At 51.3% G+C, this 25,426-nt stretch overlaps 10 protein-coding genes across 10 annotated transcripts; 4 read left to right on the top strand and 6 right to left on the bottom strand.

Moving 5' to 3' along the window:
- Positions 1–230: 230 nt before the first annotated feature.
- On the bottom strand, positions 231–1,608 carry N7532_004037 (uncharacterized protein; the record flags this gene model as incomplete). Its single annotated transcript, XM_056616531.1, has 2 exons — positions 231–1,240; positions 1,296–1,608. 2 exons carry the CDS (start codon positions 1,606–1,608, stop codon positions 231–233), a joined length of 1,323 nt encoding a protein of 440 aa, XP_056476888.1.
- A 1,023-nt stretch (positions 1,609–2,631) lies between these two features.
- N7532_004038 (uncharacterized protein) lies at positions 2,632–4,669 on the bottom strand (the record flags this gene model as incomplete). Its single annotated transcript, XM_056616532.1, has 2 exons — positions 2,632–3,824; positions 3,958–4,669. The coding sequence occupies 2 exons, from the start codon at positions 4,667–4,669 to the stop codon at positions 2,632–2,634; spliced, it is 1,905 nt and encodes a 634-aa protein (XP_056476889.1).
- An 893-nt stretch (positions 4,670–5,562) lies between these two features.
- Positions 5,563–7,136, bottom strand: N7532_004039 (bifunctional AAA family ATPase chaperone/translocase BCS1; the record flags this gene model as incomplete). The annotated part of the gene is made up of 3 exons (XM_056616533.1): positions 5,563–6,161; positions 6,182–6,905; positions 6,984–7,136. 3 exons carry the CDS (start codon positions 7,134–7,136, stop codon positions 5,563–5,565), a joined length of 1,476 nt encoding a protein of 491 aa, XP_056476890.1.
- Positions 7,137–7,916: 780 nt separating this feature from the next.
- On the top strand, positions 7,917–9,056 carry N7532_004040 (uncharacterized protein; the record flags this gene model as incomplete). Its single annotated transcript, XM_056616534.1, has 3 exons — positions 7,917–7,924; positions 7,987–8,533; positions 8,658–9,056. 3 exons carry the CDS (start codon positions 7,917–7,919, stop codon positions 9,054–9,056), a joined length of 954 nt encoding a protein of 317 aa, XP_056476891.1.
- A 101-nt stretch (positions 9,057–9,157) lies between these two features.
- On the top strand, positions 9,158–11,487 carry N7532_004041 (chaperonin-containing T-complex subunit CCT3; the record flags this gene model as incomplete). The annotated part of the gene is made up of 6 exons (XM_056616535.1): positions 9,158–9,190; positions 9,425–9,720; positions 9,787–9,995; positions 10,049–10,639; positions 10,699–11,336; positions 11,392–11,487. The coding sequence occupies 6 exons, from the start codon at positions 9,158–9,160 to the stop codon at positions 11,485–11,487; spliced, it is 1,863 nt and encodes a 620-aa protein (XP_056476892.1).
- A 214-nt stretch (positions 11,488–11,701) lies between these two features.
- Positions 11,702–12,322, bottom strand: N7532_004042 (PRKRIP1 family protein; the record flags this gene model as incomplete). The annotated part of the gene is made up of 1 exon (XM_056616536.1): positions 11,702–12,322. The coding sequence occupies one exon, from the start codon at positions 12,320–12,322 to the stop codon at positions 11,702–11,704; it is 621 nt and encodes a 206-aa protein (XP_056476893.1).
- Positions 12,323–13,262: 940 nt separating this feature from the next.
- On the top strand, positions 13,263–14,235 carry N7532_004043 (PARP-type zinc finger-containing protein; the record flags this gene model as incomplete). Its single annotated transcript, XM_056616537.1, has 5 exons — positions 13,263–13,278; positions 13,344–13,479; positions 13,534–13,705; positions 13,767–13,859; positions 13,912–14,235. The coding sequence occupies 5 exons, from the start codon at positions 13,263–13,265 to the stop codon at positions 14,233–14,235; spliced, it is 741 nt and encodes a 246-aa protein (XP_056476894.1).
- Positions 14,236–17,372: 3,137 nt separating this feature from the next.
- Positions 17,373–18,271, bottom strand: N7532_004044 (BTB/POZ domain-containing protein; the record flags this gene model as incomplete). The annotated part of the gene is made up of 3 exons (XM_056616538.1): positions 17,373–17,868; positions 17,921–18,076; positions 18,132–18,271. The coding sequence occupies 3 exons, from the start codon at positions 18,269–18,271 to the stop codon at positions 17,373–17,375; spliced, it is 792 nt and encodes a 263-aa protein (XP_056476895.1).
- A 734-nt stretch (positions 18,272–19,005) lies between these two features.
- N7532_004045 (putative alkaline lipase) lies at positions 19,006–20,138 on the bottom strand (the record flags this gene model as incomplete). Its single annotated transcript, XM_056616539.1, has 6 exons — positions 19,006–19,179; positions 19,234–19,278; positions 19,332–19,702; positions 19,759–19,822; positions 19,874–20,001; positions 20,063–20,138. 6 exons carry the CDS (start codon positions 20,136–20,138, stop codon positions 19,006–19,008), a joined length of 858 nt encoding a protein of 285 aa, XP_056476896.1.
- Positions 20,139–22,352: 2,214 nt separating this feature from the next.
- On the top strand, positions 22,353–23,898 carry N7532_004046 (uncharacterized protein; the record flags this gene model as incomplete). The annotated part of the gene is made up of 3 exons (XM_056616540.1): positions 22,353–22,763; positions 22,829–23,429; positions 23,495–23,898. The coding sequence occupies 3 exons, from the start codon at positions 22,353–22,355 to the stop codon at positions 23,896–23,898; spliced, it is 1,416 nt and encodes a 471-aa protein (XP_056476897.1).
- Positions 23,899–25,426: the final 1,528 nt, after the last annotated feature.

The raw sequence follows: 25,426 nt of genomic DNA on the forward strand, positions 1-25,426 counted from the left end.
TGATCGACTGACATTTCGGAATTATTAGCAGCCACAATGCAGCTATTGGCTCAAGAACCACTAGTTTACGTAGATCACTTACCTATGCACGTTCTCCATAGCTATTGGGCTTTAGTTTTCAGAGCTATCTCCGACTTCTTTAGGACTGAGCTCCGGAAACTGCGTACAACAAATACACACCACTTCAGGTAAAACCAGGTTAATAAATTTAAAAGAGGTATCTCATATAATCAATAGCAAGAAATGCCAAACCACACTGGTGCACAACTACATCCGCGGATACCCCCCATGCCCATGCCCAGGCAACTCCGCAACAACCCCCTCGAATCCATCTCCAACGGCTTATCCGTAACCTCACTGCCCACAACCTCAGGCGGAAACTTCGACGCAGACGGATACCCGTCCACCTCGGCATACTTCCGCAGCACAGCGCCCTCAACCTCAAGCATGGGCCGCGGCGCCACATCCATGTTGCCCGGCGGCGGCGGCTGCGGCATGGTACCCCCGTCCCCTGATCCAGCTTGATACGCGCCTTGCTCGGCTTGTTTTCTTTTCTTCTTTAGAAGGCAGAACATCACGATTGCGGCGCCGATGCCTACTGCGCCGACCACACCTCCTACCACGCCGCCAGCGATGGCGCCTACATTGGTGGATTTGGAGGGTCCTGTGTTGGGGTTGGACTTGTCATTTGAGGACGAGTCGGTTGACGAGGCGCCATCTGAGCCTGCCGAAGAGCCGGATGCGACGGCGGAGGTGATTTTGTCTGCCTTGTCCGATGTTGCTGCTGGGCCGGATATGTAGACCTCAATCCAGCTGTCATCTACCACCTGCGGACTAATTGCCGCGACGGTGGGGTAGTAGGCATAGTAATTATAGCTTGATGTCGTCGTGCTATATCCACCGTATGCATCACCCGTCGCAGATGCAGCTGTCGTCGCAATCAACCACAATGTTTGCGTGGTGGTCGTCGACCAGCAGCCGAAGTCGGTAATGTCAAGTTGGGGGTATGTCCATGTCCGACACGATGGCTGGTCTGATTCTGTGCAGTAGATAGCGAAAATGTTTGTTGGGTAGTTGAGGAGGGATGGCGTTGCGGAGACTTGTCTGCTATTGTAGCAGACGGTTCCCCAGGCGCAGTCTTCTGGCTTCGATCCGTCGCAGCAGCCTACCATTCCCGGGTATTTGCTGTCGGGGGTGTGGAAGACGCATTGGCGGTTGTTTTGGCATCTGATTGATGAATCTGAGAATATTAGTCAATGATGAGCAAGATCTGGATAAGTGTCGAGGGAGATTACAGTCTGACCACGCGCCGTTGATATATCCACAAACACTCTGCGGCTGCCATGATGTCGTCGTCGTGATCGCCGAGGGATAGGAAAGTAATGACCCTTCGCCCGCCAGGAACGAGCTCACAAAAGCGTCCTCATCACTATCCCGACGCTCAAATCCTTTTCGCTTCAGATTGATCCCCGGTGTTGGGACTGGGAAATCCGGCTGCAAAACGGCGTGGGCCGTCGCAGTTGGCTGCGAGCCTGGGAATGCAATCGCCCATGTCAAGGGGAGCAAGGAGAGGCTATAGAGACCAAAACCAGCTCGTCCCCAGGCCATTGCTTGACTGTGAAAAGGCGCAAATTTGCACCAGTGTTGTGATGTTGGGCAGTGTCAAAGTGCGTTGGGAGACTGCCCTACATGAATACGAGGGAGCGATGTTCTACAACTAGCTGTATATACCTCAAGAAGTCATCGAGTAAAGCCCGGCTTACGGCGCCGAACTTTTAATTTCCCACTGTCTCGCTTGAAAGCACCGACCCTGTCAACTCAAGGTCCTCTGTAGAGCTGCCAGTGGCTGAATCCCTCGGATATCCACTCGGTTGCTGGTCTTACTGGGGTTGAAAAGAGACGAGTCGGGCTTGGCGGGGCTTGTGGCTTGCAGTCCCTGCTTTTGAATTTGGGAACACGAGACGAGCGGCGTCGATACATGCTGTCTGGCGGTTGGGCATACAATGGAATAGAAACACTATAAGAAGGTTTGCCTGGATCTGTGGGAATAGAGACGTACACAATTCAATGTGATGTGAGTTGAAGCTATATATGGGTACGATTAGTAGCCGGCGTGTACAGAAGAGAGTACTATCTGGGATCAACGAACTGGAGATGCAGACCCGCTGAGCCTCGGTGAGGACCAATCCCGAATCCTAAGCCCAATATGGTGATTGCGAGAATGATCGCGAGGTCCCTGGGGGTCGTTAAGGCGAAGGGGTCCAGGACCCTGCAGCTGGTCTTCTTAGGACTGATGCACGTGAGCTTTTCAAGCCTCTTTGGATGAAGTCTCCATGAGTGGAATGTCGGCAGAAAAAGAAGAAAAGTATTCAAATTAGACATCTCTTATCTATCCCACAGGAGAGAGAATTTCTTGAGAAAAAAAAAGATTGGTTGACCTATTTCCCTTTCGGGTGTGGCGTTTGGTGAAACAAGAACCCGATAATGCAAACAAACTGACACGCGCAAACAAAACCATAAACCATTGGGTATAGCGAAACAACAATAAAACAAAACTTGTCGCTCTCAAGACAGTAAAAACATACGTCGACGCCCACAAACAATCACCAAAATTTATGTCCCAAGTCCAGCTCAGAACTTCTCACTCGTCGCACACCGAGTCGAGCGTACCAGCACCCACGCAAGCACCTTCACAGCAAGTGTCAAACCTTTGACCAACAGCTCCAGCCCCCAAAACAATATCTTCAGGATAGTTCGAACCGTCCCGGGCAACTTCTCCCCCTCCCGCGACGAGCCATGGCCATACCGACCATATTTCTCCAGATCAATTTCCTCAACCACAACCTGCTGCTTCTTATTCTTGCCCTTCCGTATACTAGGCCCAGCCTGCGGGGATTTGGTTTTCAATCGGTCCCAGAATTTAAAGAGGCTTTTTCTCTTCGCTGCCGTCTCGGCCTTTGCATTCGCGTCTTCGATTTGGGAGGCTAGTTGCAGACTCTCGGCGTAGTCTTCTCGCTCTGCGAGTGTCGTGATAAGTCTCCCGCGGTATGGGGCTTGAGATGGTTCACTTGGTTTATACGAGTCGGAAGGGCGACTGGTATCACCGAGTTTCATATCAGCCAAGATGGGATTGGTTGTTCCATCTGAAACGGCGACTGCGAGGATTGCCGCGATGAGCGAGTCGATCGCGTACAGCGAGGGGATCGTCGCGATGACAGCAGCCGGTGAAATAGAGAGCGTTTGGGTCGCGAGATCAAGCGCGGCGAGTGGCTCGTCCTGGTCTGTCACAGGTAGGGTCGACGTTCGCGCCGTTGCGGCCTGCTGCGCAGCCTCCATCGCAGTCGACGAGACAGGTCCCGTTACGATGATAGTCGGCGGTTGAGCAGGCGAGGCATCGCTCGAAGGTGCGGAAACAGTAATATGTAGAATACCCGATGATCGAGATCGAACGGGGGAAAGAGGAATGCCCGCGGCGCCAACCAAGGCTGGCGGTGTCCGTTTTGAGAAAGAGGGGTGACGCAGCTCGTAGCAGCGCAGGTTGCGGTTCCAAGATAGACGACAGGATTCCTGTGCGGCGGCTTGTTTGAGGGCGTTGCTTTCGACATCGGCTGCTTCGGAGGAGGTGAGGTGGTGCTGTTTGCTGATCTCTTCTGCTTGCTCGATGGCGAGTATAGCGGCTAGTCTGGAGAAGATGAGCGCCACAAGGTCGTCGTTGGGGTATTCACGGCGGTGCCGGTCCTCGAGGTTCAGGCCCATGATTGGGACGTCGCCTTCTGGGTTTGAGGGGGTGCTCGGGAGAGCGAGATTTCGTTGTTCGAGTAGGTCTGTAGCGTATAGAATGGTTGTTGAGTGTTGCCGAATGAGAATGTTGCCGGGCCCGTTCTAGACATTGAATAAGCAAATGCTTCACAAGAGGCCAGGGAGGTATTTACTTTGTTAGGCGGAGGTGGATTGTACCACATGTTTCCTGCGGTCTTTGGCCGTTGGCAGCCTCCCATAAAGTTTCCAAATCTTGCTTGGAAGAGTATTGAATCTCTTCCGACTCAAGGACGCCCATGGGAAAGTTCACCACACTTGCAGGAACTGTTTTTGGACCGAGGACATTATCAATATCCGATGTGGTCGTGAGGGTGAGATTTGGTCTGCGAGATTTACGCGCGGGTGCATCGGTAGACATATGTGGAGTGTTGTTTTGCTGGTTGAGCGCAACCTTCGGATCAAAGCGAGGAAACATCGATCTCATCGGTACAGGCGAAACAGATGACTGCGAAGATTGAGGCGAGACAGTCAAGCTCGAGGCGTGTGCACTGTTACTGCTCGAACTAGCACTACTCTCCGCAGACTCGAGATATTGACGGCTCCGACTGCTAGCAGACTGAGCAGGCCTCGACTGCTGCGATGACCCGGTAGCCAACTTTTTGGATCTTGAGATTTGAGATGTCGGAACTGGTGGCAAAGGGGGAAATGATTGGGTAGATTGGGTACTTTTGGTATCCTCAATAATTTGAAGCAAGACCGACTCCGTCTTCGCAGAATCCTTGATCTCGTCAAGTTGAACAGGAGACCCCGGCTCGGCTTTCATGGCGGGTTTCTGAACGCCCTTTCGAAATGGGTTCTTGGACCCTCGCACCTCGGGCGCAGGCGGAGGGAATAATTGAAATGTACTCATGGTCACGGTCGACACAGTATAGTCTGCACGTTGACCAGGGTAGAATGGATGTCGATCGCGATTCCACAAAGAAACAGTCCAGGGCCAGGACCCGACCAGGGGGGTATTCCGAAGGACATATAGTCCAACCCCGCCGCTGGATCTGACATTCTGCAGAAATGTCGCGATGTGCAAAGAGCGCGTCGAATGTGATGGGCCTAAAAATAGGGTCGGCGGTTAGCTTCTCGCGGCTGTGATTGGCCGCTGTAGTGCAATCACCACACCGCGAATAACGACCGGCGCCTCGAGCTCGTCGGCTGATTGGCTATTTTGGATTGGTCTGTCGCCGAATCTCTTTATTTCGCGAGGCTCTGATTGTCAATTGGCGCTCGGCCGAAGTGGCAGTCTCATGGTAGAGTTAGCGCCCTGGGTTGTCCCAGCTGCAGGTCTGCAGGCCTGCATGAGGTAAAATGAGCAGCTCTGAGGAAAGAAAGTGGAATTGATTCTCCGGGTCAGTGAGAGTACGAATAAGAGATCAAAGTCGAGTTTATTGGGCATTTGATCGGATACCTGAGTTACCCCGGGCATATAGTCTGAAGAAGTGGCTGCATAACCGCCAGCCCGGAGGAGCCGAAAACGCGGTCAAAAAAACCCTTCGAGATGTGCAGGATTTCAATATCGAACAATCGCACTAGACTCTTCCAGGCCACATGGCCCCGGCTTCGGCCCAAAACATGCATCCCGGCTGTTGTTCGCTATTCCGTATCCGAAGATGCTCGGTTGGCGTTGGGCAATTTTACCCCTGTTAGGGTGATACCCAAATACAGTATGAAGTAGAGACCATGACACGAGAAGATGGCAAACATGTCTATTGGGTGTTATATTTACATATGGTACAGTCAACTGGAATAAACTCATGCTGCAGCTTCATCGTGAACAGAATACATCAATCCCTCAGCCATAGCAATCGCACCCTCCATGTCGCCTTTGTTATACAGAAACAGGCCTTGCAAGGCAGCTGCACTGGTCGTCCTGGAGCGATTGGCCTTGTGGCCATGCTCATCCTCGATCAATCCAAGCTCCTGCAGTCGGTTGAGGAACAGCTGGCGGTGAGCACCGTCGGTATCGATTTCTTCATAAAATCGATCCCAAAGGCGGGCAACCTGGTAGCGAGTAATTTCTCCAAGACGGACAGTCATGTCCACACGACCAGGTCGGACCAGAGCTTCATCCAGTCGCTCGACATGGTTGGTCGTGAGGAAGATGATACGCTCTTCGGCACTGGCGACACCGTCAAGGGTGTTGAGCAGACCGGAGAACGTCACGTTGGCGCCACGGTAGCCATCGGCATCAGACTGCGTACGTCGATTCGAGAAAGCCGCATCCACATCCTCCAGGAGAACCAGTGTTCGGTTCGGGACAATGGTCAAGAGGTGATTCAACCGGTCATCAGTCAATCCGCGCTCACTGAGATTCAAGATAGCAATGTCGTAGTCCAGCTCGCCAGCAAGCGCTTGAATGAAGGAACTTTACCCGTGCCCGGGGGCCCGTAAAGCAGATATCCTCGTCGGTAGGGGATGCCACGATCGTGATACCAAGAAGCACTGCCGATGAAATCTTGCACATCCTCTACGATGCGTTCCTTGACTCCCTCGGCGAGAACCACAGACTCCAACGGGCGTTTCCGTCGAGGATGTCCGAATGGCCGCCATTCAGTTCCCCAACTGTTATAGATCGTGGTCTTTCCTTCGTGTGATTTCGCGGCGTAGTCGTGGGCTTCGGTAAAGAGGTCTTCAAAGATGTGGCGATGAGAATAGAGCGTCGTCAAGGTAATCGTCTCCCAGGGTTTTCCAGTCTGAATGTCGCGAGACTTGGATTCCCGCACGCGATTCACAAAGATAAACGCGTTCTTATAACGAAGCACGTGCTTGCCAGGGCCCGGTACCAAGGAGAAATGTGTCTGTATCGCGCCGTTCGAGCGTTCGACCTTGGAGGTCTGGATGGAGAGGTGTCGCATGCCCGGGGTCATCTTTTGAAGCATGCGGTCGATGAAACTGGTGTTGTTGGCCGCTGCGCGGGTCGCACTGAGTTGTGATTGTTGATACAAGGTCATCCAGTGCAGAAACCACGGGTATGAGTCGTCTTTAATGCTGATCTCGACGTCGACTAGCATGCGACGGCGAAGCAGAGCCGCACCATGGCGGAAACCCTTTTGCGCGAAGCTCATTCCGGCACCCAACCCTGCTAGCCCGAAGCCCTAGAAAGAAAAGACATGTCAAAAAAAAAAAAAAAATCTAAATCTCGAGAGAGCCAGAATCAATTGGGGCATGCATACTGCTGTGAATAAGGGATTGTTTGTCAATTGGGAAAAAAGACTGCCGTCGCCATTCTGCGCCGCCTGCTGTGCATTCTGGACGGCTTGAGTCCTTTGCTGCAGGATCAAGTCGCCCGCCGACGGCGCAGCACTGGAGGCTCCATTTGGCTCCATGCTGGCCGAGTTGAGGGGAAGACAGTGAAGTGCAGTAGCAAGGAGCAGCGAGCTCTCGGATTGTCGTCAGTCGCAATTGATCAGAGATGGGCCCGCCGATAAGAAACGATACCGGAGTTACAACGGGCCGGGCTGGCGTGACGGGGGAACAAGCCCAGCTGACCTGTACAACGCGACCCATTGATCGCTCCTCTATGCTCTTATCGATGACTCTCGTCTGTTCTGGTCCTTAGGGCTCTGACCTTTTTTCCGGTAACGTCGCAACCCCGGGGTCCGCCTGGTCTATGCGGGGACGGGTTCACATGGGTCGGACAATGGACGACGCTACGGCCCTCCGACCCGGAGATATCGGGGCTTGGGCCTGGCCTTTATGATTAGTCCAAAGGCTTCCCTCCGCATTCTTCCCAATCACGGCGGCCTGGCGCAGGGTTCGCGCTCGAGTTGATCGGGGAGTACTTAAGCGTTCCGGACCCCTGTCATGCGTGCGTTCTTTCGAGTTCGTCCTTCTCGACGGGCGCATTCGCATTTCCAATCGTCCTTCCGCCGCAACATGGGGTCAACCACCACTGGCGTACTCTACGCGCTGACTGTGGCGACTTCCCCCGCCAGGCCAGCTCCCGAAGATGTTTCCGAGAAGAGCCATCATGCGAAATCAGGGTTTAGGAATCCCTGGGAGTGAGTATTGCAGCGAGCTGGCTCTTTTTGTGGTCGCGTGGTCCTAACACGAAAATTTTCCCTGTCAGCTCATGGAAGGATGTGGACTTTAGCAATGTCCGTGAAATGTTGATGTAAGTGAATTTTATGGCCAGCAATGCATAGCAATGGTCTAATCGCAGTTCTTCCATCTCAGGCGTCGAGTGACTGGCAAAGCAAATGTACCAGACGTCACCGGCCCGACCGTCCCCGTGCGAAAGCCCGACTTTCTTCCCTCTCGTGATACCCCGAAACTACGAGCAACATGGCTCGGTCATGCCTGTTACTATGTTGAATTCCCCGGTGGCCTCCGCGTTCTCTTCGATCCTGTACTGGAGGAACGGTGTGGTCCTTACAACCTGCTGGGCCCGAAGCGCTTCACGGAAGCACCTTGTCAGATTAAGGACATTCCGGTGATTGATGCAGTCGTGATTTCACACAACCATTACGATCACCTCTCCTACCCGGGCGTGACTGAAATCGCCAAGTTACACCCTAATTGCCATTTCTTCGTCCCTTTGGGCAACAAGTCCTGGTTCCACAGTTGCGGAATCGAAAAGGTCACAGAATTGGATTGGTGGGATGAGCGTGATGTGACCCTGTCACCGTCGAAGCATGAAGATCCAAAGATCGAGGCAGTCGGAGAAGCCGTCTCTGGACCCGCAGAGATTACTGCTCGACTCAGCTGCCTGCCTTGCCAGCATGTCACTGCCCGGACCCCATTTGATAGATACAAAACGTTGTGGTGCTCCTGGGCGATTGAATCTGGAGGTAGCAAGGTTTACTTCACTGGGTAAGTACATTTGACACCACTTTCTGGAAGTCTAGTCAACTAATTGGGTGAAAAGCGATACCGGATACAAGGCAGTCCCCGCCCTTCCTGAAGGCGAAGATGATCACGATGCCAAGTATGAATTTGCCATCTGCCCTGCTTTCAAGCAAGTGGGTGAATTCCGGGGCCCGTTTGATCTGGGATTGATTCCTATCGGAGCATATGCTCCTCGGCACATTTGGAGCTCAGCACATGCGGATCCTCATGACGCTGTGAATATCTTCCAGGATACCAAGTGCAAGAAAGCCCTCGGTATGCACTGGGGAACATGGGTATTGACTGAAGAGGACGTCTTGGAGCCACCTCAGAAGCTCAAGACCGCCCTGAAGAGATTCAATATGCCCGAGACAGGCGTCTTTGATGTCTGTGATATTGGCGAGAGCCGAGAGTTCTGAACAGCGAGTGTCTCGGGCCCACTTTCAAAAATTTCTGCATTTTTCTATGGTGATCTGCATTCTTACCATAGCGGATTGACGCACGTAAATAGAATGGCAAGATGTGCTTGCAATTTAGTGGGCAGGGAAGAACTGTACGATATGAGAAGAACTTGAAATCAATCCCACACATGTAACAAACGAAGTATTCAATTTAAAGATTCTTCAATTAGAGAAAAAGAATCCGTTTAAAACGACATTATCCATCATCATTGTACCATTCCCATTGATTGCAATGTTCATGTAATTCTGCAGCTTAAGAAGTATAGATTCCACCTCTTTCTGTTTGACTGGTTTGCCTTACCCGTTCGGGTTTAGTGCCAAATTAGGGAGCTCCCACTTTGGAAATTTGGGATGCGGGCATCGACGTGGATCCGAGTTGGCTTCTCCTGACTGTCCATCGGAGCTATTTTTTCTTCGCTTCTATCGACCCTGAGCCCGCTTCTTTCTTTTTCCCGAACCTACCGTTAGACCACCGCCAATATGCAGGCTCCGGTGGTGGTGATGAGTTCGTGCCCCTCTTCGGTCCCCCCGATGGCATTGCTAACCCCTCGACAGACACCAACAACGGTGACAGACAGGTTGGCCGCCGGGCGCAGCTGTCTAACATCACCGCTGCGAAGACGTACGCTGCTCTTTCTCCCGCGATTTCCCCCGGACGAAGCTAATCGAATAACCTCAACCCCTTTAGTGTGGCCGACATTATCCGGTCATGTCTCGGTCCCAAGGCCATGCTGAAGATGCTGCTCGACCCAATGGGCGGTATTGTGCTGACCAACGATGGCCACGCCATTCTGCGTGAAATTGAGGTGTCGCACCCGGCCGCGAAAAGCATGATCGAGCTCAGCCGTACCCAGGACGAGGAAGTCGGTGACGGAACCACGACGGTCATCATTCTCGGTATGAGATCCTATAGTGAAAGTTACTGTCGACAAGTACTGACAATTTGATAGCCGGTGAGATGCTCGCCCAGGCCCTTCCCCAGCTCGAACGCAACATCCACCCCGTCGTTATCATCTCCGCCTTCAAGCGCGCCCTTGCCGACGCCCTTGCCATTATCGAGGAGGTCTCTGTCCCCGTTGATATCCACGATGACAAGGCAATGTACAGTCTGATCCAGTCCTCCATCGGAACCAAATTCGTCTCCCGGTGGTCCGATCTCATGTGCGGTCTGGCGCTGAATGCCGTGCGAACCGTTTCCTTCGATGTAGGTGGTGGAAAGCAGGAGGTGGACATCAAGCGCTACGCGCGTGTTGAGAAGATTCCCGGTGGTCAGATTGAGGATTCTGAAGTGATCGACGGTGTCATGGTCAACAAGGATATCACCCACCCCAAGATGCGGAGGCGGATCGAGAACCCCCGCATTCTTTTGCTCGACTGCCCGCTCGAGTACAAGAAGGGCGAGTCCCAGACCAACATTGAGGTTTCCAAGGAGGACGACTGGAACCGTATTCTGCAGATTGAAGAGGAGCAGGTGAAGCACATGTGCGATGCTATCGTGGCATTCAAGCCTGATCTCGTCATCACCGAAAAGGGCGTTTCGGGTGAGTACTGGTATCAAATTCTCTGGAATGTCAATTTCTAACCGCCACTTTTTGATTAGATCTCGCACAGCACTTCCTGGTGAAGAACAACATTACTGCCCTCCGTCGCGTGCGTAAGACCGACAACAACCGTATCGCCCGTGCCACCGGCGCCACCATCGTCAACCGTGTCGACGACATCCAAGAATCCGACATCGGTACCCGCTGCGGTCTATTCGAGATCGAGAAGATTGGTGACGAGTACTTCACATTTATGCGCCAGTGCAAGTCCCCGAAGGCCTGCACAATCCTGCTTCGCGGCCCGTCCAAGGATATCCTGAACGAGATCGAGCGCAACCTCCAGGACGCCATGTCCGTTGCTCGCAATGTCATCTTCCACCCCCGTCTGGCCCCCGGCGGTGGTGCAGTCGAGATGGCCGTCTCCGTGAAGCTCGGCCAGCTTGCTCGGTCTATCGAGGGAGTTCAACAATGGCCGTACAAGGCCGTTGCCGACGCCATGGAGGTTATTCCCCGCACATTGGCCCAGAACGCCGGTGCCAGCCCTATCCGCGTGCTCACCAAGCTGCGTGCCAAGCACGTTGAGGGCCACACCAGCTGGGGTCTGGATGGTGAGTCCGGCAACCTGGTTGATATGAAGGAGTACGGTGTTTGGGAGCCGGAGGCTGTCAAGCTTCAGAGTATCAAGACCGCGGTCGAGGTAAGATTTCCACTTGCATTCTATTCAAACTATAATTCACTAACTTTTGATATAGTCCGCATGCCTGCTTCTCCGTGTCGACGATATCTGCTCTGGCAAGTCGGCCCAACAGGTTGCCGGCGGCGGCGGCGGTGGTGGTGGCGAGGAGTAAGAGACAAGTATGATCAAGAACAAAAAAAGACCATGATTCATGGACCTGAGGTCCGTACATAATGCTACACGACTGCCTCTGGGGTGCTTCTTATCTGTATGAATATCCTAGACCAAAATGAACTGTCATATGGGTATCTTCGTGTCTTCGTATCGAGATTCAATTAACTATCGTACATGGCAGTAGGGTGTTTGTAATTATCGTCAGACTACCACTAGTCGTCCGAGGCAAAAATCACACCTTGCGGCTCAACTTGCTGACCTTCAGGATCAACAGCATAGTCACCCGAAGGACCAGGTCCCTTATTCTTAATCGGCTTAGCATCACCGGCACCATCCTGCGAGGGACCAGGAGCCCGAGGTCCAGCTATACCACTAGTAGGCTTCTCACCATCGCCACCCTTCTTCCCAGAGCGCGCAGCCATTTTCTTCTGTCTCCTACGTCGATTTTTCGCCGTCTTCTCCTCATCCTGTCGCTTCATCTCCGCCCGACGCTTCTCATGCTCCGCATTCTGCTTCTCCTCATCCACCTCCTCCTGCATCGCGCGTAGCCGATCATACTCGCGACGCCGACTAGCCTTGTACACGTGGAACTCGCCGGAGCCTGCACCAGCCGAGGAACCCTGGACGTTGGCGACAATTTCCGGAGGCGGTGCGATCGAAGGCCCGGTACGCTGGACTTCGGTGCTGAAAATTGGGTTCTTCGGGGGGTTCTTAAAGAGTGCTTCGATTGCCTTCGCTTGTTCGGATGTCGGCGACAAGGCGCGACGCTTTGTTGGGCGCCGGCTTTTCGGGTCGGCGCTTGTTGGAATAGACTCGCGGCCTGGTTCGGACATTTCGGAGAATAGACGGTGTATGCTCTAGGCGATGAGCTGGAGTTGGCGCTGCCTCGCTATTTGCAGCGGTTGCTTTTTTCTTTCTTGCTGTATCGGGGTTAGGATATGCGGCACTTGCGGGCAAATTGGTCAGTACGTACCTTTCTGAGGTTGTCGATGCTCTGCAGCACTCGGTATTGAGTGTGCAGGTCTGCTGGGGAACTTGCAGACGAAGTTGAGGATGGATGGCGGAGATCATTCATTCAAGTCCGTCGAGGTCGCGAGGCCGCGGTCGCAGACAGCAGCGCCGCGCTAACCTCTTTCGGATAGCTATACCCGGGTACTACTAGTAGTATGACTTGCGAGGGCCGAGCATAAGTAGTCTGTTTGAGATACACCCTAGAAGCAATGTTCATTTTACATTCCGCTCTATTTCACCTTGGCTGGTACGGATTTCGTGGCATTGATGGGCTGGACTATCGACGGTCCTCTGTCAGCAAACAGCTTGGCATACTGGGATAGGTGTATAATAATGACAGCTTTGGAATAGTATTTAAATCCAATTTCACAATGGAAACTTCATTCATAATATCTCACATCCGCTACTGCAAGATCTTGTCCGCATCCCAGAATTTCCCATGATAAACGAGAAGCGCAGGCTTCTTTGACCCTCAGAGACAAGAGAAAACTGCTGTGACCAGCTCTTCTCAAACCCAAATTAAACCAAGAAATGCGACGATTTCAGAGATTCTGGGTTGAATGGCCAACATGTGGTTAATTTTGCAACCTCCATTTTCAATTATTCACTACGCGGTTTAGTTGTGCGCTGGGAGCTAACGCGCTGTCGCGGTGGTGCCTGGTATTTGCTGGGTACTTTCACTTCCGCCCACCCATCTCTCTCCTCTTCCCACCCGCACCCTTCTCCCCATCCCCCCACAACCATCGCGTTCGGCACTTCAGAATGCCTTATCGTATCGGTAAGTCCAGTATTGTGCTCTTGGAATCATGTATTTTGATGGTTCTCGCGATTAATTCCATCCAGAGATTTCGCCCAACAACCGGGCTGGCTGCACGAACAAGGAATGCAAAGATGCCAAGGTGAAGATCACGAAGGGCGAAATTCGCGTCGGAAGCTGGATCGACAACGAGCGCTTCCAGTCCTGGTCCTGGAGACACTGGTAAGCTACTCTCTCCAGTTTCTAACATTGCATATTTTAATAGTTCTGTACCAGGGGATGCACCACACCCCGTGTGCTTCACAACATCACGGAAAACATCGCCAACGAGGACAAGTCCATCGCTTTCGACACCCTTGATGGCTGGGAGGAGTTGGATGACGAAACCCGTGAGAAGATCCGCACTGCCATCGAGAAGGGCCACATCGAGGATGATGAGTGGAATGGCGTAAGTTCTTCGCTTCCCTTCTCAAAACTCGATATCATTCACAGTATACTCATGATTTCAGGATGCTGAGTGCAACCGCCCTGGTAAAACTGGCATGAGGGCCAAGTCCTCCAATAAGGCTGATGCTAAGGACGATGCCAAGGAGACTTCCCCGGTATGTATTGTCTGTCTCAAGCAGCCATGGCCATGACTAACACTTTCTCTAGAAGAAGACTAAGGCGGCTCCTGCCACTAAGACCAAGGAGTCCAGCAAGGCCAAGGAGTCTCCCAAGAGCAAGAAAACCGGTGACTCTGGAAAGAAGGCCCCCGGCAAGCGTGCCCATCCCCCTTCCGCTAAGCAGGCCCAAGACACCGAGAGCAAGCCCGCCGCGAAGCGCAAGCGGGTTTCTAGCACCCAGGCCCGCCGTACCAAGTCCCCCACCAGCTCAGAGAGCTCCACCAGCGAATCTGGCGAGGACGACGACTATGTGCCTCACTCCAAGGGCAAGAAACGCGCTCCCGCCACCAAGAAGTATCGTGGCAAGAAGTAGGATCGCTTTTCCTCTACCGAGCCCGAGAGCTAGAGTGAGCACGGCGAGAATAAGGGTCCGGTTCCCGGCAACCGGAGCACCTTCACCAAGAAGTCTCGTGCTCAGAACCTCCAGGAGGCACTCAAGCGTGGTAAGTTGACCCAACCCCTCCGTACAGTCGTACTCAAACCATTGAGCCGCGTCAAGATACTAACTTTATCCAGGTCCGGGCCTTCCCGGTGGCATGAAGCAGTAACGGGGATCACCCTATCAATCACACCGCTAAATTTAATGTCACTTTTCGAATCGTGATTTTCAAATGGAAAGATACAATGGATCTGGAGGATGGCGACCAGGGCGTGAAGTGGAGGGAATCGTTGTTGGGGTATAAATGACCAGCAGTTGTCATACTGGGATGACCATCTCATAATGGAATTTTATTTTATTTCATTTTAGTTAATTCTGTATTTTATTTTATTTTTAGGAGAGCCCATAGCTCCTGAGTGACACGCAGTTTCTGAACTTCATCTGGAGTCGGCCCTCTTCATGATGGGATGTTTGATAATTTAGGGGCCAGAGCACTAACTGTTGATCTAAATATCCTTGAAAATACAGAAAGAGGTTCTCTGCATTTTTTTTCTTGTACTACCACTACTAACTAGTACTTTCTTGGGCTTTGTGTCCCCTGATGTAAACTGAAATTAAAAGGCCGTCAGCCCTTCTTCTCCACACCACCCCCCTCCCCCCAGAAAAAGAAAAGCTCTAGTTTTCCAAAATTCGTCGGGGGCATCGCTTTCTGCCTACCTACCCCCATGTGCAGTCCTGGACCTAGAGATTTTCGATCCCACGACCTTTGAGGAGCTTTCGAGGGTCAGAGTACCTCACCCGGTCTCTATCGGGTAGCTCATTGTCCTTCTTGGTGATCACGTCATGTAGTTTCGGGCGTGCGCTCATAACAGTCCAGAGTCTGTTTCCACACTCGTATTTGAACATTCCCGAAATCTCCGCAATGAATCGACGATCCACTGACAGAAGGCATCATCAGAAACTGTGTCAGCAGTATAGTCATCGGGCCAGATCATGAAACCAATGCTCAGGATAGGCAGTAGCTGAGGGATACCCGTGTAGGCATTCCAGACCACCCACAACTTGAAGACAATTGAATCTATCAGGTCAGTGAGTTGGAAACATTGCGCTCTCGTATAGAGTTGGCCAAGATTCCGAATCTGCGTTCGTAGATCCCGACATAGTGATGCCTCCCAGCTGGAGGTTAGAGCTCATGTAGCTTTATCCATCGCCTTGTCACTTCCAGCATCTTGCTTCGCCCATTGAATATTAGGCACGGGGGTGAGGCGAGGGGTGAACTCGTGGAATGTGATAAAGGAGCAGATCTGCTCGGCCTCGCGCTCCGCTCAACCTGTACCTTGACTGCATCGTGAAAAACTGCCAGAATTGGATCGGAAAGCTTTCTCTTGAGGAGATTGTGGCTCAGGGCAGCGCGCATACTCATGTCAAAAAGAGATGGCTCTCCTTTGGTGATTTTCTCTGACTTGATTTCCTTTTTCACTTCGGGGATCTCACAAGTACCAGCAGTAGGTAACTTTGTCATGGGGGAGCTGGTGAAAGCAGAAGAGGAACGGAACTGCTCCATAAGCGCTGTTGTAGACTTGGAAGAGGCAAGTGAGTCCTTTTGAGAAGCAATCATGAAAGCCCCGAATTTGGGCTTTTTGGCTAGTTCCATTAGCTCTTTTTAATTTTCGATGACACCAGATACCGGTTGTTTGGTTCTCTTGGCAGGTACGCAAGGCTTCTGGCCGTGGTGGAAGGGGTTGGGTGAGTGTTGAGTGACGTGAAAGATTCGAAGATGAGTCTGACAGTCACCGGGTGTTAGTTGTAAAAGGGATTCTTCGGGCGTAGGTTATGGAGACTCCTGTCGAATTTAGACGGTTTTGGTCCCGAATTAGGCTTCGAACGAGGAGGAATTCGAGTGTGAAGAAGTAAGACGGAGAAAGCTGGAAGAGAAAGGGAAGACGTTATATACCCACGCTCACGTGGCGAAGGAGGAATCTAGATAGGCTCAGGGAGGGAGGAAGAGTCGAGAAGTAGATGGTTTTGAAGGAAGGAGACAGTATTCCGTCCAATAGAATGGATGCACCAATGAGAGATGGGGCTGACGCACGGGATTGGACTGATGAGAGATTGAAGAAGAATGTGGTCTCGAAACGAACTGGTCCCGACATTAATGGTGAAAGGACGCAGAGCCAAATTATTGCGGGACATTTGGGAGGGAGTAATAGTCTCCGAGTTGTTTGAAATGTAGATACGAAGGAGCCTCTCCGCTATTAATATACAAGGCTGCCTTATGGTAGTAACAGATGAGATAAGCTCTTAGATAGTGGTTCGAGCTTCATGGACATAGATTTACGAGAATCAATTGAGGTGGCCAAATTCCTTATTTCTGATTTCGAGTGTAAATAGCAAGTCGCCGGTGGCCAAAATGGCAGCCAAGCACCACCTGTAACGGTGGCCAAGTTCTCCCTGAAGCATCGCAAGTGGACGATACCCTAGGGTAGCTTAGCGCCGCCTTAAGCACCGCCTGAAGCATGACAAGTGACCAATGGCTGAAATGGCAGGCAAGCACCTTAAAAGGAGTGGAGACATGATGTCAAATTAATTCACGAGAACGCAGCAAACAATGCAGACAAGAAATGAAAATGGTACCGGTAGTGAGTGCGTCAAGGAGAGAAAGAAGTCGACAAAAGTCAAAGTCAGTTCAACAGACGCCAGGGTCCAATTAAAAGTGAGTAGAGGGGTTTCTTCAAACCATCAAATGGCGGCCAACCTCGATAGAAACGAAGAGTCAATGGATCTGCTGTCAAAGCAAAAAGATAAACAATTCAGAATCGCAAGTAAGACGGCCATTCTGGTTCGGATAAGTATGCCTCCCTGGTTCAATTTCAATTTCAATCTGTGTCGCTTGAGCTGCGAAAGTGCAAAACGCAAAGGCGACGAGACGACCGACTAGAACAACTTCGGGGTTCGTCTGAGACTGTTGCGGTGTAAGCTTCGCGGTCCAAAAAATGGCGGGGGAGACTCGTTAGCACAAAAGAAAGCAGGACGGCATCAAACAATGAACAGTGATAAACGAAACAGGGATCCTACCGGATCTCCGCTAGGTCGTCCATGTGGTTACACATCGCCACAAACAGGTCAAAAAACAACTTTCCACCATTCTCCATTTCCATCTGCATGGTTCCGCTTCTCTTGAAAGTCTTGCGGCTTCGAATGATAAGAGCCAGGTAATGAGCGCGGAGTCGAGACTCGGAGTCCGGAGTATTATCATATGCATATCGAGCAGATCGCAAGATCACGTCGGCTGGAATGCCGATTTGAAGGCCTTGCTTGCGAAGAGCAAGACGCTTCAGCTCTTCCAGGTCGTACTTCTCGGCAGCACAGTATACCACCGTGTCCCGGAGAACGACGTCTCCCACACCGGGATGGAAGAACGTCGCCTCGCTCGACCCACGGCTACCGTTGTTGGTTTCCTGGGCATTCTCGAGGTACCAAGAGTCTCGACGCTTGCCGTGGAGCAAGCGTGGGTAGTAGTCGCCCTTGTATAGGAACTCGAGAATGCACGAAAGAATTTCGGGTTCTCTGATACTCTCATTAGAAGCACGCACATGAAATGCGTCGAGTAAAGGCTTACTCGTCGGGTAATACCAGTTGCTTCGTGCCTTCCTCAAGAGATTTTTCCTTCAGAACGGCACGGAAATGCGGCGAAAGAGACAGGACATCTTCATGTGCAGCGAAAAGACGCTGCTCCCGACCCACCACCATAGTGACAATAGGGCTAGTCAGAGCACTACAACACGAAATGCATCAGTCATTGTTTTTTCAACCTTGGATGAAGACTTTACCACCTTCCCGCCGATGGGGTGTCCGTTTTGGCATCCACTTTCTGCTGCATCTTCTCTTTCGCTTGTTCGTCGTACTTCTTCTTGCCAGCCTTGACAGTTTTTCCCGCCCGGCTCTTGGAAGAAAAGGAACGCTTGAACATCACGATGCGGCCGAGGTTGTCTGATCTGAAATACCTACGGAGCGACGAAGAAACCCTGGGCGATCAGAATGAGCGATACGAGTTGGTCAAATGAGGGAAGAAGCGACGCTGCAGATCACGCGAGCATGTGAGAGAGCCTGGAAAGCCTTGCTCCGATCTTGGGTTGCCCGTTTCATTAAGAGACGGGACGACACAGATCACGAACTGGGCTTTTGCATTCGCGAGTTGTTGAACTCACGACGCGGGTTGTCGACTCTGGCAGACGTGAAGAGAAGAGTGGGGAGAGGGGGCCGGTGGTATTTAAACACACGATCAGGTGATATCGACTGCAGGTGCCGCCGTCACCGGGGCGCAGGCGATGCGGCGCATTGCATTCTGGCTGGCTGCGTTGCCAACAGGCGTTCGGAGAGTGGCGCTAAGGGCGCGTTTGGTATTGGCCGGTCATTGCACGATCGGCGTTGCGATATGCACGTTGGTGCTGCCTAGAGGCTGGAACCTGTATACTTCTACCGATTATACACGGTACTCAACGTTACGACAGGCAGAAAAATCGTGGTTGACTCATCAAGAAATTCATTGCAAAGTACAAGAGTTTCAGGGAGCCGGTCATGTTGAATGTACCGATATCCAAACAAGTCAAATGTACATTTTGTCACTTGCGGGGAACTATCCAAGCTTGATCAGCACCTGTTTCATACTTGCGGCTCGGGTTTCCTTGATGGTAGAAACCACTCTTAGGAAAGTAGGCCACAGCCAGCAGCGCCCAGAGTCACTCCGAAGCTCTGGAAGTGACCAGCAGTCACACCGAGCATGCCATTTCCAGCTGAGCAGGACAGATCGCGTTGACCATCGCATCTCTTGCACGTAGCCGCAAGACCAGCGCTATAGTACTCCTGATAATGGCCTAGCTGTTAGTAATGAATCGTACTGAGAAATTTGAAGAAACGTTCAAAGTAACCCACCGTTCCATAGTGCTTGAAACTGTAAGGAATAGTGATGTACATGTTCTGACACCAAAAGTTAGCAAAATAAACGCAATTCTTCGCGTTGGTGTGCTTACAGGAACACCGTCAGCAACGTTATTTCCACGCTTCAGCGTCCCATTCAGTGAGCTGGCAAAGTTGGCCCATGCCTCATTTCCAATAGGAAAAGCAGCCAATGCAGTACTAGTGATTTCCTTGTCGGGGAAATTCTGCGCAAGAGCTACATAGGAGATATAGGTGAGTGAGCCACCCAGGGAGTGCCCCGTGGATTCCAAAGTATAGTCAGGGTACTTTGCGATGAGAGACTTGACTTCGGAGATCACATCGTCGTGTACGGCAGACCATGGTCGATTGATGCCCCGCATAATCTTCACGCCTGAAGGAAAGGTGACTCCAGACAGGGATGGGGTGACCAGGGTCGTGTCAACATCATTTAAAATATCAGTGACTGTTCTCACTGGTTAGCTACTTTCTGAAAAAGTCGTGCCGAGGTATTAAGCTTACCAGTTGTCGAGCCCCTCATCACAACCGAAATCTTCTTGTTCGTCGTGGAGTATCCCACATATCCCTGATCGTGTTATTTGGAGTCGGGTATACCTGCAAGTGTATTATGGCTCACCTGAGTGTCGGTGAGAGTGCCTCGAATTTGCTTGGTGATGGTCACGTCAAAGGCATTTGAAGTGCAGCCCGTATAGGCAGCAGAGGAAAGCTTTGCGGAACGCGCCAGGGCATCAAAGGCACTGGAGTCTGTTTTCCAAGCAATGTTAGTACATCGGTCCCAGTAGCAGTCTTTTTTGTCTACACAAACCATAAGTGGCTCTCGATTCCAAAGTTGGCGCCGCGATGACTTGGGTGATCAAGGTAAACAGAAAGGTTCCCTTCATTTTGGAACAAGTGAGTATGCAACGAAGCTGTTGAGGCGACTTTTTTGCCTTTGAGCTTCTTGATCAAAACCCCTGGGCAATGAAACAGCTTAAATAGTTCTCTCCATCAGTTTTACGACTTCAGAAAGGGCCTCGGTAAGTATAATTTGGGTCCACTATGCCGGCATTCGAGCTGATGATCAGCCTTTCTCGATTCGGAGGCCGCGACCAGAAAGTAAATCGTCTTAAGCTGAAACGTCTGTCACCTGGTATGCAGATGAGCTCTCCAGTCACCGCTCGGCATCGAATATGCAGAGTAAACACATACCAAAACCATAGTAGTCGGGCGTTGGAGTGAGAAATCAACCTAGGTCCAGAAAAAGTCACTCGGAAATCTGCAAAGTACTATCCGTTAGCTGCATATCTCATCCGGGGAAAGTCTTCACTCCGCATTTTCAATGTGACCTGCAATGCAGAGGGTGCAGAGGCGGCTTGGCGAAGAGTTAGTTGGTGTGGCAGCCAAGACAATCATCACAACAACCGTGTGGCACACTCGGCGATGAGAGGGTGCCAAGACGCTATTCGGTCGACTTTGCGCTCTTGTTCCATACCGTATCTAATTAATTCCTGGGGAAATTCGGCGCTCGGACGCTGTGGGGACATCAATCGCGATGGATCCGAGCCCAAAAATCGAGACGCGTCTCGGCCAATATTTGCTCCTCGAGCAGAAACCATCGACCCATTCTCGTTCCTGATTTTCGGCAACACCGGATGCTCTGTAGATAGATCCAGATCTTATCTCCTGGAGAGATCCGAAGTTATCCTGGCAGAGTTGAGACTTCCATGGACTGATTTGCACTGTTCGCTCTCGACGATCGATATGCATCTCGATCCCACAATGCGGGAAATTCAATACCTCCTCCCGGTTTGAATCGTAATTCCTTATAAGCAGAAAATCAATCAAGCCATTTCGGAGACTTCGCGACACGTGCATGGGTCATTCCAATTCCGACGCGGCGGTGATGCAACCGTCCCCGCAAACCTAAAACCCAGATCGCTCACGGGTCTGAGCTCGCAGGTCTGGGCACTCTAATTGTGCTTGGCTGAAGCCCGAATGCCCTGTAAATCCCGAGTCGGCACTTGAGGATCCGGCACTTGCGAGCCGAGGTTCGGTTTTGTAGTTCAAATTGGGATTGTTTGAGACAGAGTCAAGCAAGAAAATGTTCCGGAACTTGCATCATATCGGGATGGTCCCAAGCACTGTGAGAGGTTGCTGCAAGAGCATCAGTATGTCATGCCAATGAAAAATGGATTGCTTGTGTGTAAGAAATTGTATTGTCACAATGTGATACGCTAGGGTTTCTTGTCAACTCTGAGAGAGGTAAAATACTGTGGATTCTCCACTGCTCTTGGTTATTCAGCATCCACCCACATTGCAATAGTAATTGTATGGTAATTCGGGTCATTCTCGGAAGAACTGTGATGTAATACGCAGTTTATAGCCCTTGGATCATTTTTCAACAGATCGGAACACACAGACACACTCTCGTTAATCCATCTCATGCATCAATTGGCCGTCCCTCGATACTAGATGATACACGTATCCGACATCCTGACATTTCTATATGTCACGTATCCTCCAGTAACAACACAATGTACGTACGTCCAGTGGGAAAGCAAAATATATCTTCAATCATACCCTACTGATAGCACTTACAGATTTTCTATGAGCTTCGACTTGATTAAATAATGTATCTAATACGACTGAAATTATTTCCCAACGGAATCCCGAAAAGACCTAATTCGACTTCATTGATCGAGTAGTGGCGATCGAACCACGGACCGCAGTAGGGCTGCGGCTGTGGCTGTGCAGATAATGTGGCGGTGTCACGAGGGGAGTGTGGGGGAGTGTCCCGCATGCCAGCCACTAGTGATATCATCGGCTGATCGCAGCTGCTGCCAAAGCAAAATAAGCCAGAGCTTCATGATCCCCCGTCTGCAACTCTGCCCTGCACTCGTTGCCACTGCAAGCTGCTCCATACCACTGTTGATCGTTCTGCAGGTATAACCACCGCACAGGGTGATCTATCGACTCGGGAGCGCGCGCGCTCAAACCCTTACTTCTGCCTACGCGCCCATCGCGTTTCATCTATTGCTTTTTATTTCTTATTGAAATATCCTCCCCCCCCTCCCGTTTTTATCGCATCGTCACCACCACCGAACACCTTCTTCGTTATGGCGATGGACTATTTCAATCAGATCAAAAACAGGCGCCGATCCTCTCAGATCTTGCAGGCTCCGAATCCTGTCCTTAGCGCCGAGGACGAAGCTTTCCTGCAACAAGTTACAGCCCAACAAGGGGAAGCGCCTGTCTCTGCTGGCCCGGATAAAAACGACGCGAAACCAGCCGAACCCTTGGCTGAGAGCCCAGTCAAGACCGTTCCAAGTCACGATGCTCAGGATGTTCCTCTACCGGCTTCCCCTGCAGAAGAGTTCGGCAAAGAGCTAGGAGAGGAGGCGCGTGAGAATCCGGATATTGCCGAAACTAAATCGGAGCCCCCAAATCTAGAGACCGCAAAGGCATCGGACAAGAAGAAGAAGCGATGGAGCGCGATGTTTTGGAAAAAGGATCCTGATTCTAAGAAGGTGTGCATTCCTTATTGCGACATGAAAGGAGTTGCAGTATGCTAATCATACATTTGTCTACATAGAAGAAGAAAGACTTCGCCACCGAAGAAAAATCTAAATCTGAAATCCCTACCACTACGGCAGCCTCCGACGCAGATGGGAAGGACGCTAAGAAAGATGAGGAGGACATGAAGGACATACTCGAGCATTTGAATCTGGCCGCAGAGAACAACAAGGTTTTCTCGATGAGCGAAGAGACACAGGAGCTGCTCCGCAAGTTCAAACTCATTTTCAAAGATCTCATCAACGGCGTTCCGACAGCCTACCACGACCTGGAGATGCTCTTGACAAACGGAAACCGACAACTACAAGATACCTATACGAAGCTCCCGGGCCCCATGCAGAAGTTGATTGAGAAACTCCCGGAGAAATGGACAGAGAGCCTCGCACCAGAGATGCTCGCCGTCGCCAGTGAGCGAGCAACTAAGAGTGGTGTCAACATGGAGAACGTGGGCAAGGCGGCTGCGGCTGCGGAGAAGATGGGTATCAATGTGCCCAGTCTGAAGGAGCTGGTATCGAAGCCTGCTGCCATTATCGGAATGCTCCGATCGATCATGACCTTTTTGCGAGCTCGTTTCCCGGCTGTCCTGGGCATGAACGTCCTCTGGTCGCTGGCTCTATTCAGTAAGTTACTTCAATCCCACGAGGAGCTTGGACTTAGATCCTGTGCTAACTATTCACTTTTCCAGTTTTGCTTTTCGTGTTGTGGTACTGTCATAAGCGAGGACGCGAAGTTCGTCTTGAGAACGAGCGACTGGTCACGGAAGAAGAGATCATCAAGCTGAACGAGGAGAACTCCGAGACCCAGATCCGCGCGACGGAGACCTTGACCACCACCGCGCCCCAGGGTGCTTCCGCCGATGAGGTAAGGGAAGGCGTGAAGAAGGTAGAAGAGGCCCGGGCTTCTTCTGCCGATGTTACCTCCTTGTCGTCTCCTCAGAGTGGCACCGCTCCCCAAAGTGGCACCACCGACGCCGAGAATGTTCTCCCGGGGCCTCTTCCTACTCGTTCGAAGTCTCGTTTGTCTATTTTTGGACGGTCTAAACCGCCTGCTGAGCCCAGTCCGAACATTTCACCATACCCCGGCACGTGAGGATTAACCTCCACGTCGCATTTCAGCAATGTTTCTATGAATCTGCAGGTAGATTCAGACGACTACCCTATATATATATAGATACCTTTAAGTTGTCATTACCATCGAAATTCTCCTGAGCTACCCCACAACATAAGAGACAGTACCCTAGGCTAGTACAAAAGTAGAGATATCCTGTAAACCGGAATAGAATCAATAAATGGAAACGATAGTTTTCCTATGGTGAAACGACGCCGGGAAATAAAAATAAATATCAGTAGGATTCTATGCCTGTTCTTCGAATATACCTGTGGAAATCGGAGGGTTCTACAGGAGGGTGGTGGTGTTTCGCTGTGCTTACAGGAGGCAGCTGGTGAAGAAAATTAAATTTAGGTTGTTTAATTTCATGAGCCTTTGTCGTAAAAGACCATCGGGGACAATTCAGACATTACGAAAAGTGCACCAAAAAAACAGCCAAAAAAAAACGAAGAAAAAAAGAATCGTCAGCACTAGGGTTCGAACCTAGGATCTCGAAAGAACTAGATAGCTCAAATATGGGGATTCAAGTCTAGCGCCTTAACCACTCGGCCATACTGACTGGGTGCCTATTATGTCAGACTCCTATATCTAAGTAGCGAACAATGTTTTCATCGATTGGGCAACGTGCTAGCTATGCTCAAGTGCTGTAGCTACCGTTGTTGGCTACCGTAACTGACTTTCAACCATGAAGCTTATCCCACTCCACCGATGCATTTTAGAGCTTGAACTGTCGAATTTCTATGAATAGACATTGGTTCATTTGCTTGTTTCTCTTGTTCTTTTCATTCTATACTACGGTAGATATATCTGGTAGCGTTACTAAGGTTTGCGATTCACCGTCTCTTGTCCAGGATCCCGCGGTAATAGACCGCCCATTTATGGTTGGCATGATTTCAGAAGAGTCATAGTATGCATCATTGCACCAGCACGATGCTCTGCCGCCGTCTCTGGACATTCGAAACAACTGAAATTTCGACCTCGGGACGAGCAGGACAGGTGTTCTCCGATGCGCCCGCCTTAAAAATAGACTAGCGCCGAGCGGATTTCGGCCGTCGATCGTCGGGCAGACGCTCATTGGCAATGGGAGAATTTTCATCTCCACCGGGCCACTGCCACTGCGGGGCGGGAGATGATCTTGCAGTCACCACGAGAGAACGGGGGCAAAATGGGCCATCCCTTGCAGGCTTGGTCGGGGGAAGACAGCCGCCCAACTATGTGATGGGCAACCCAAACAGGGCCTAATATCAGCCCGGTCGATCCCTCTCATGCAGGCCGCATCCCGCCATGCTGGCCCTCCTTACCGCCTCTTGCCCAGGGCTGAAGAAAGGGCCGATTGCAATGAGGCGGAGATTGAGGAATCTCGACACCGATGAGGAGCCCGGGTCCCGCACAGCTCCATCGCATCCACAGAGGACAGCTGCGGAATGGAGAATCCCGAATTGCCACCGGAGGAAAAACCAAAACGAAGGTCGGATCCAGCCAATGGCGGAGATGGACATTTGCCGTGTCA

This window comes from Penicillium argentinense (genome assembly GCF_028826775.1).
Source record: "Penicillium argentinense strain IBT 30761 chromosome Unknown utg000004l_segment0_segment0, whole genome shotgun sequence".
Taxonomy (NCBI): domain Eukaryota; kingdom Fungi; phylum Ascomycota; class Eurotiomycetes; order Eurotiales; family Aspergillaceae; genus Penicillium; species Penicillium argentinense.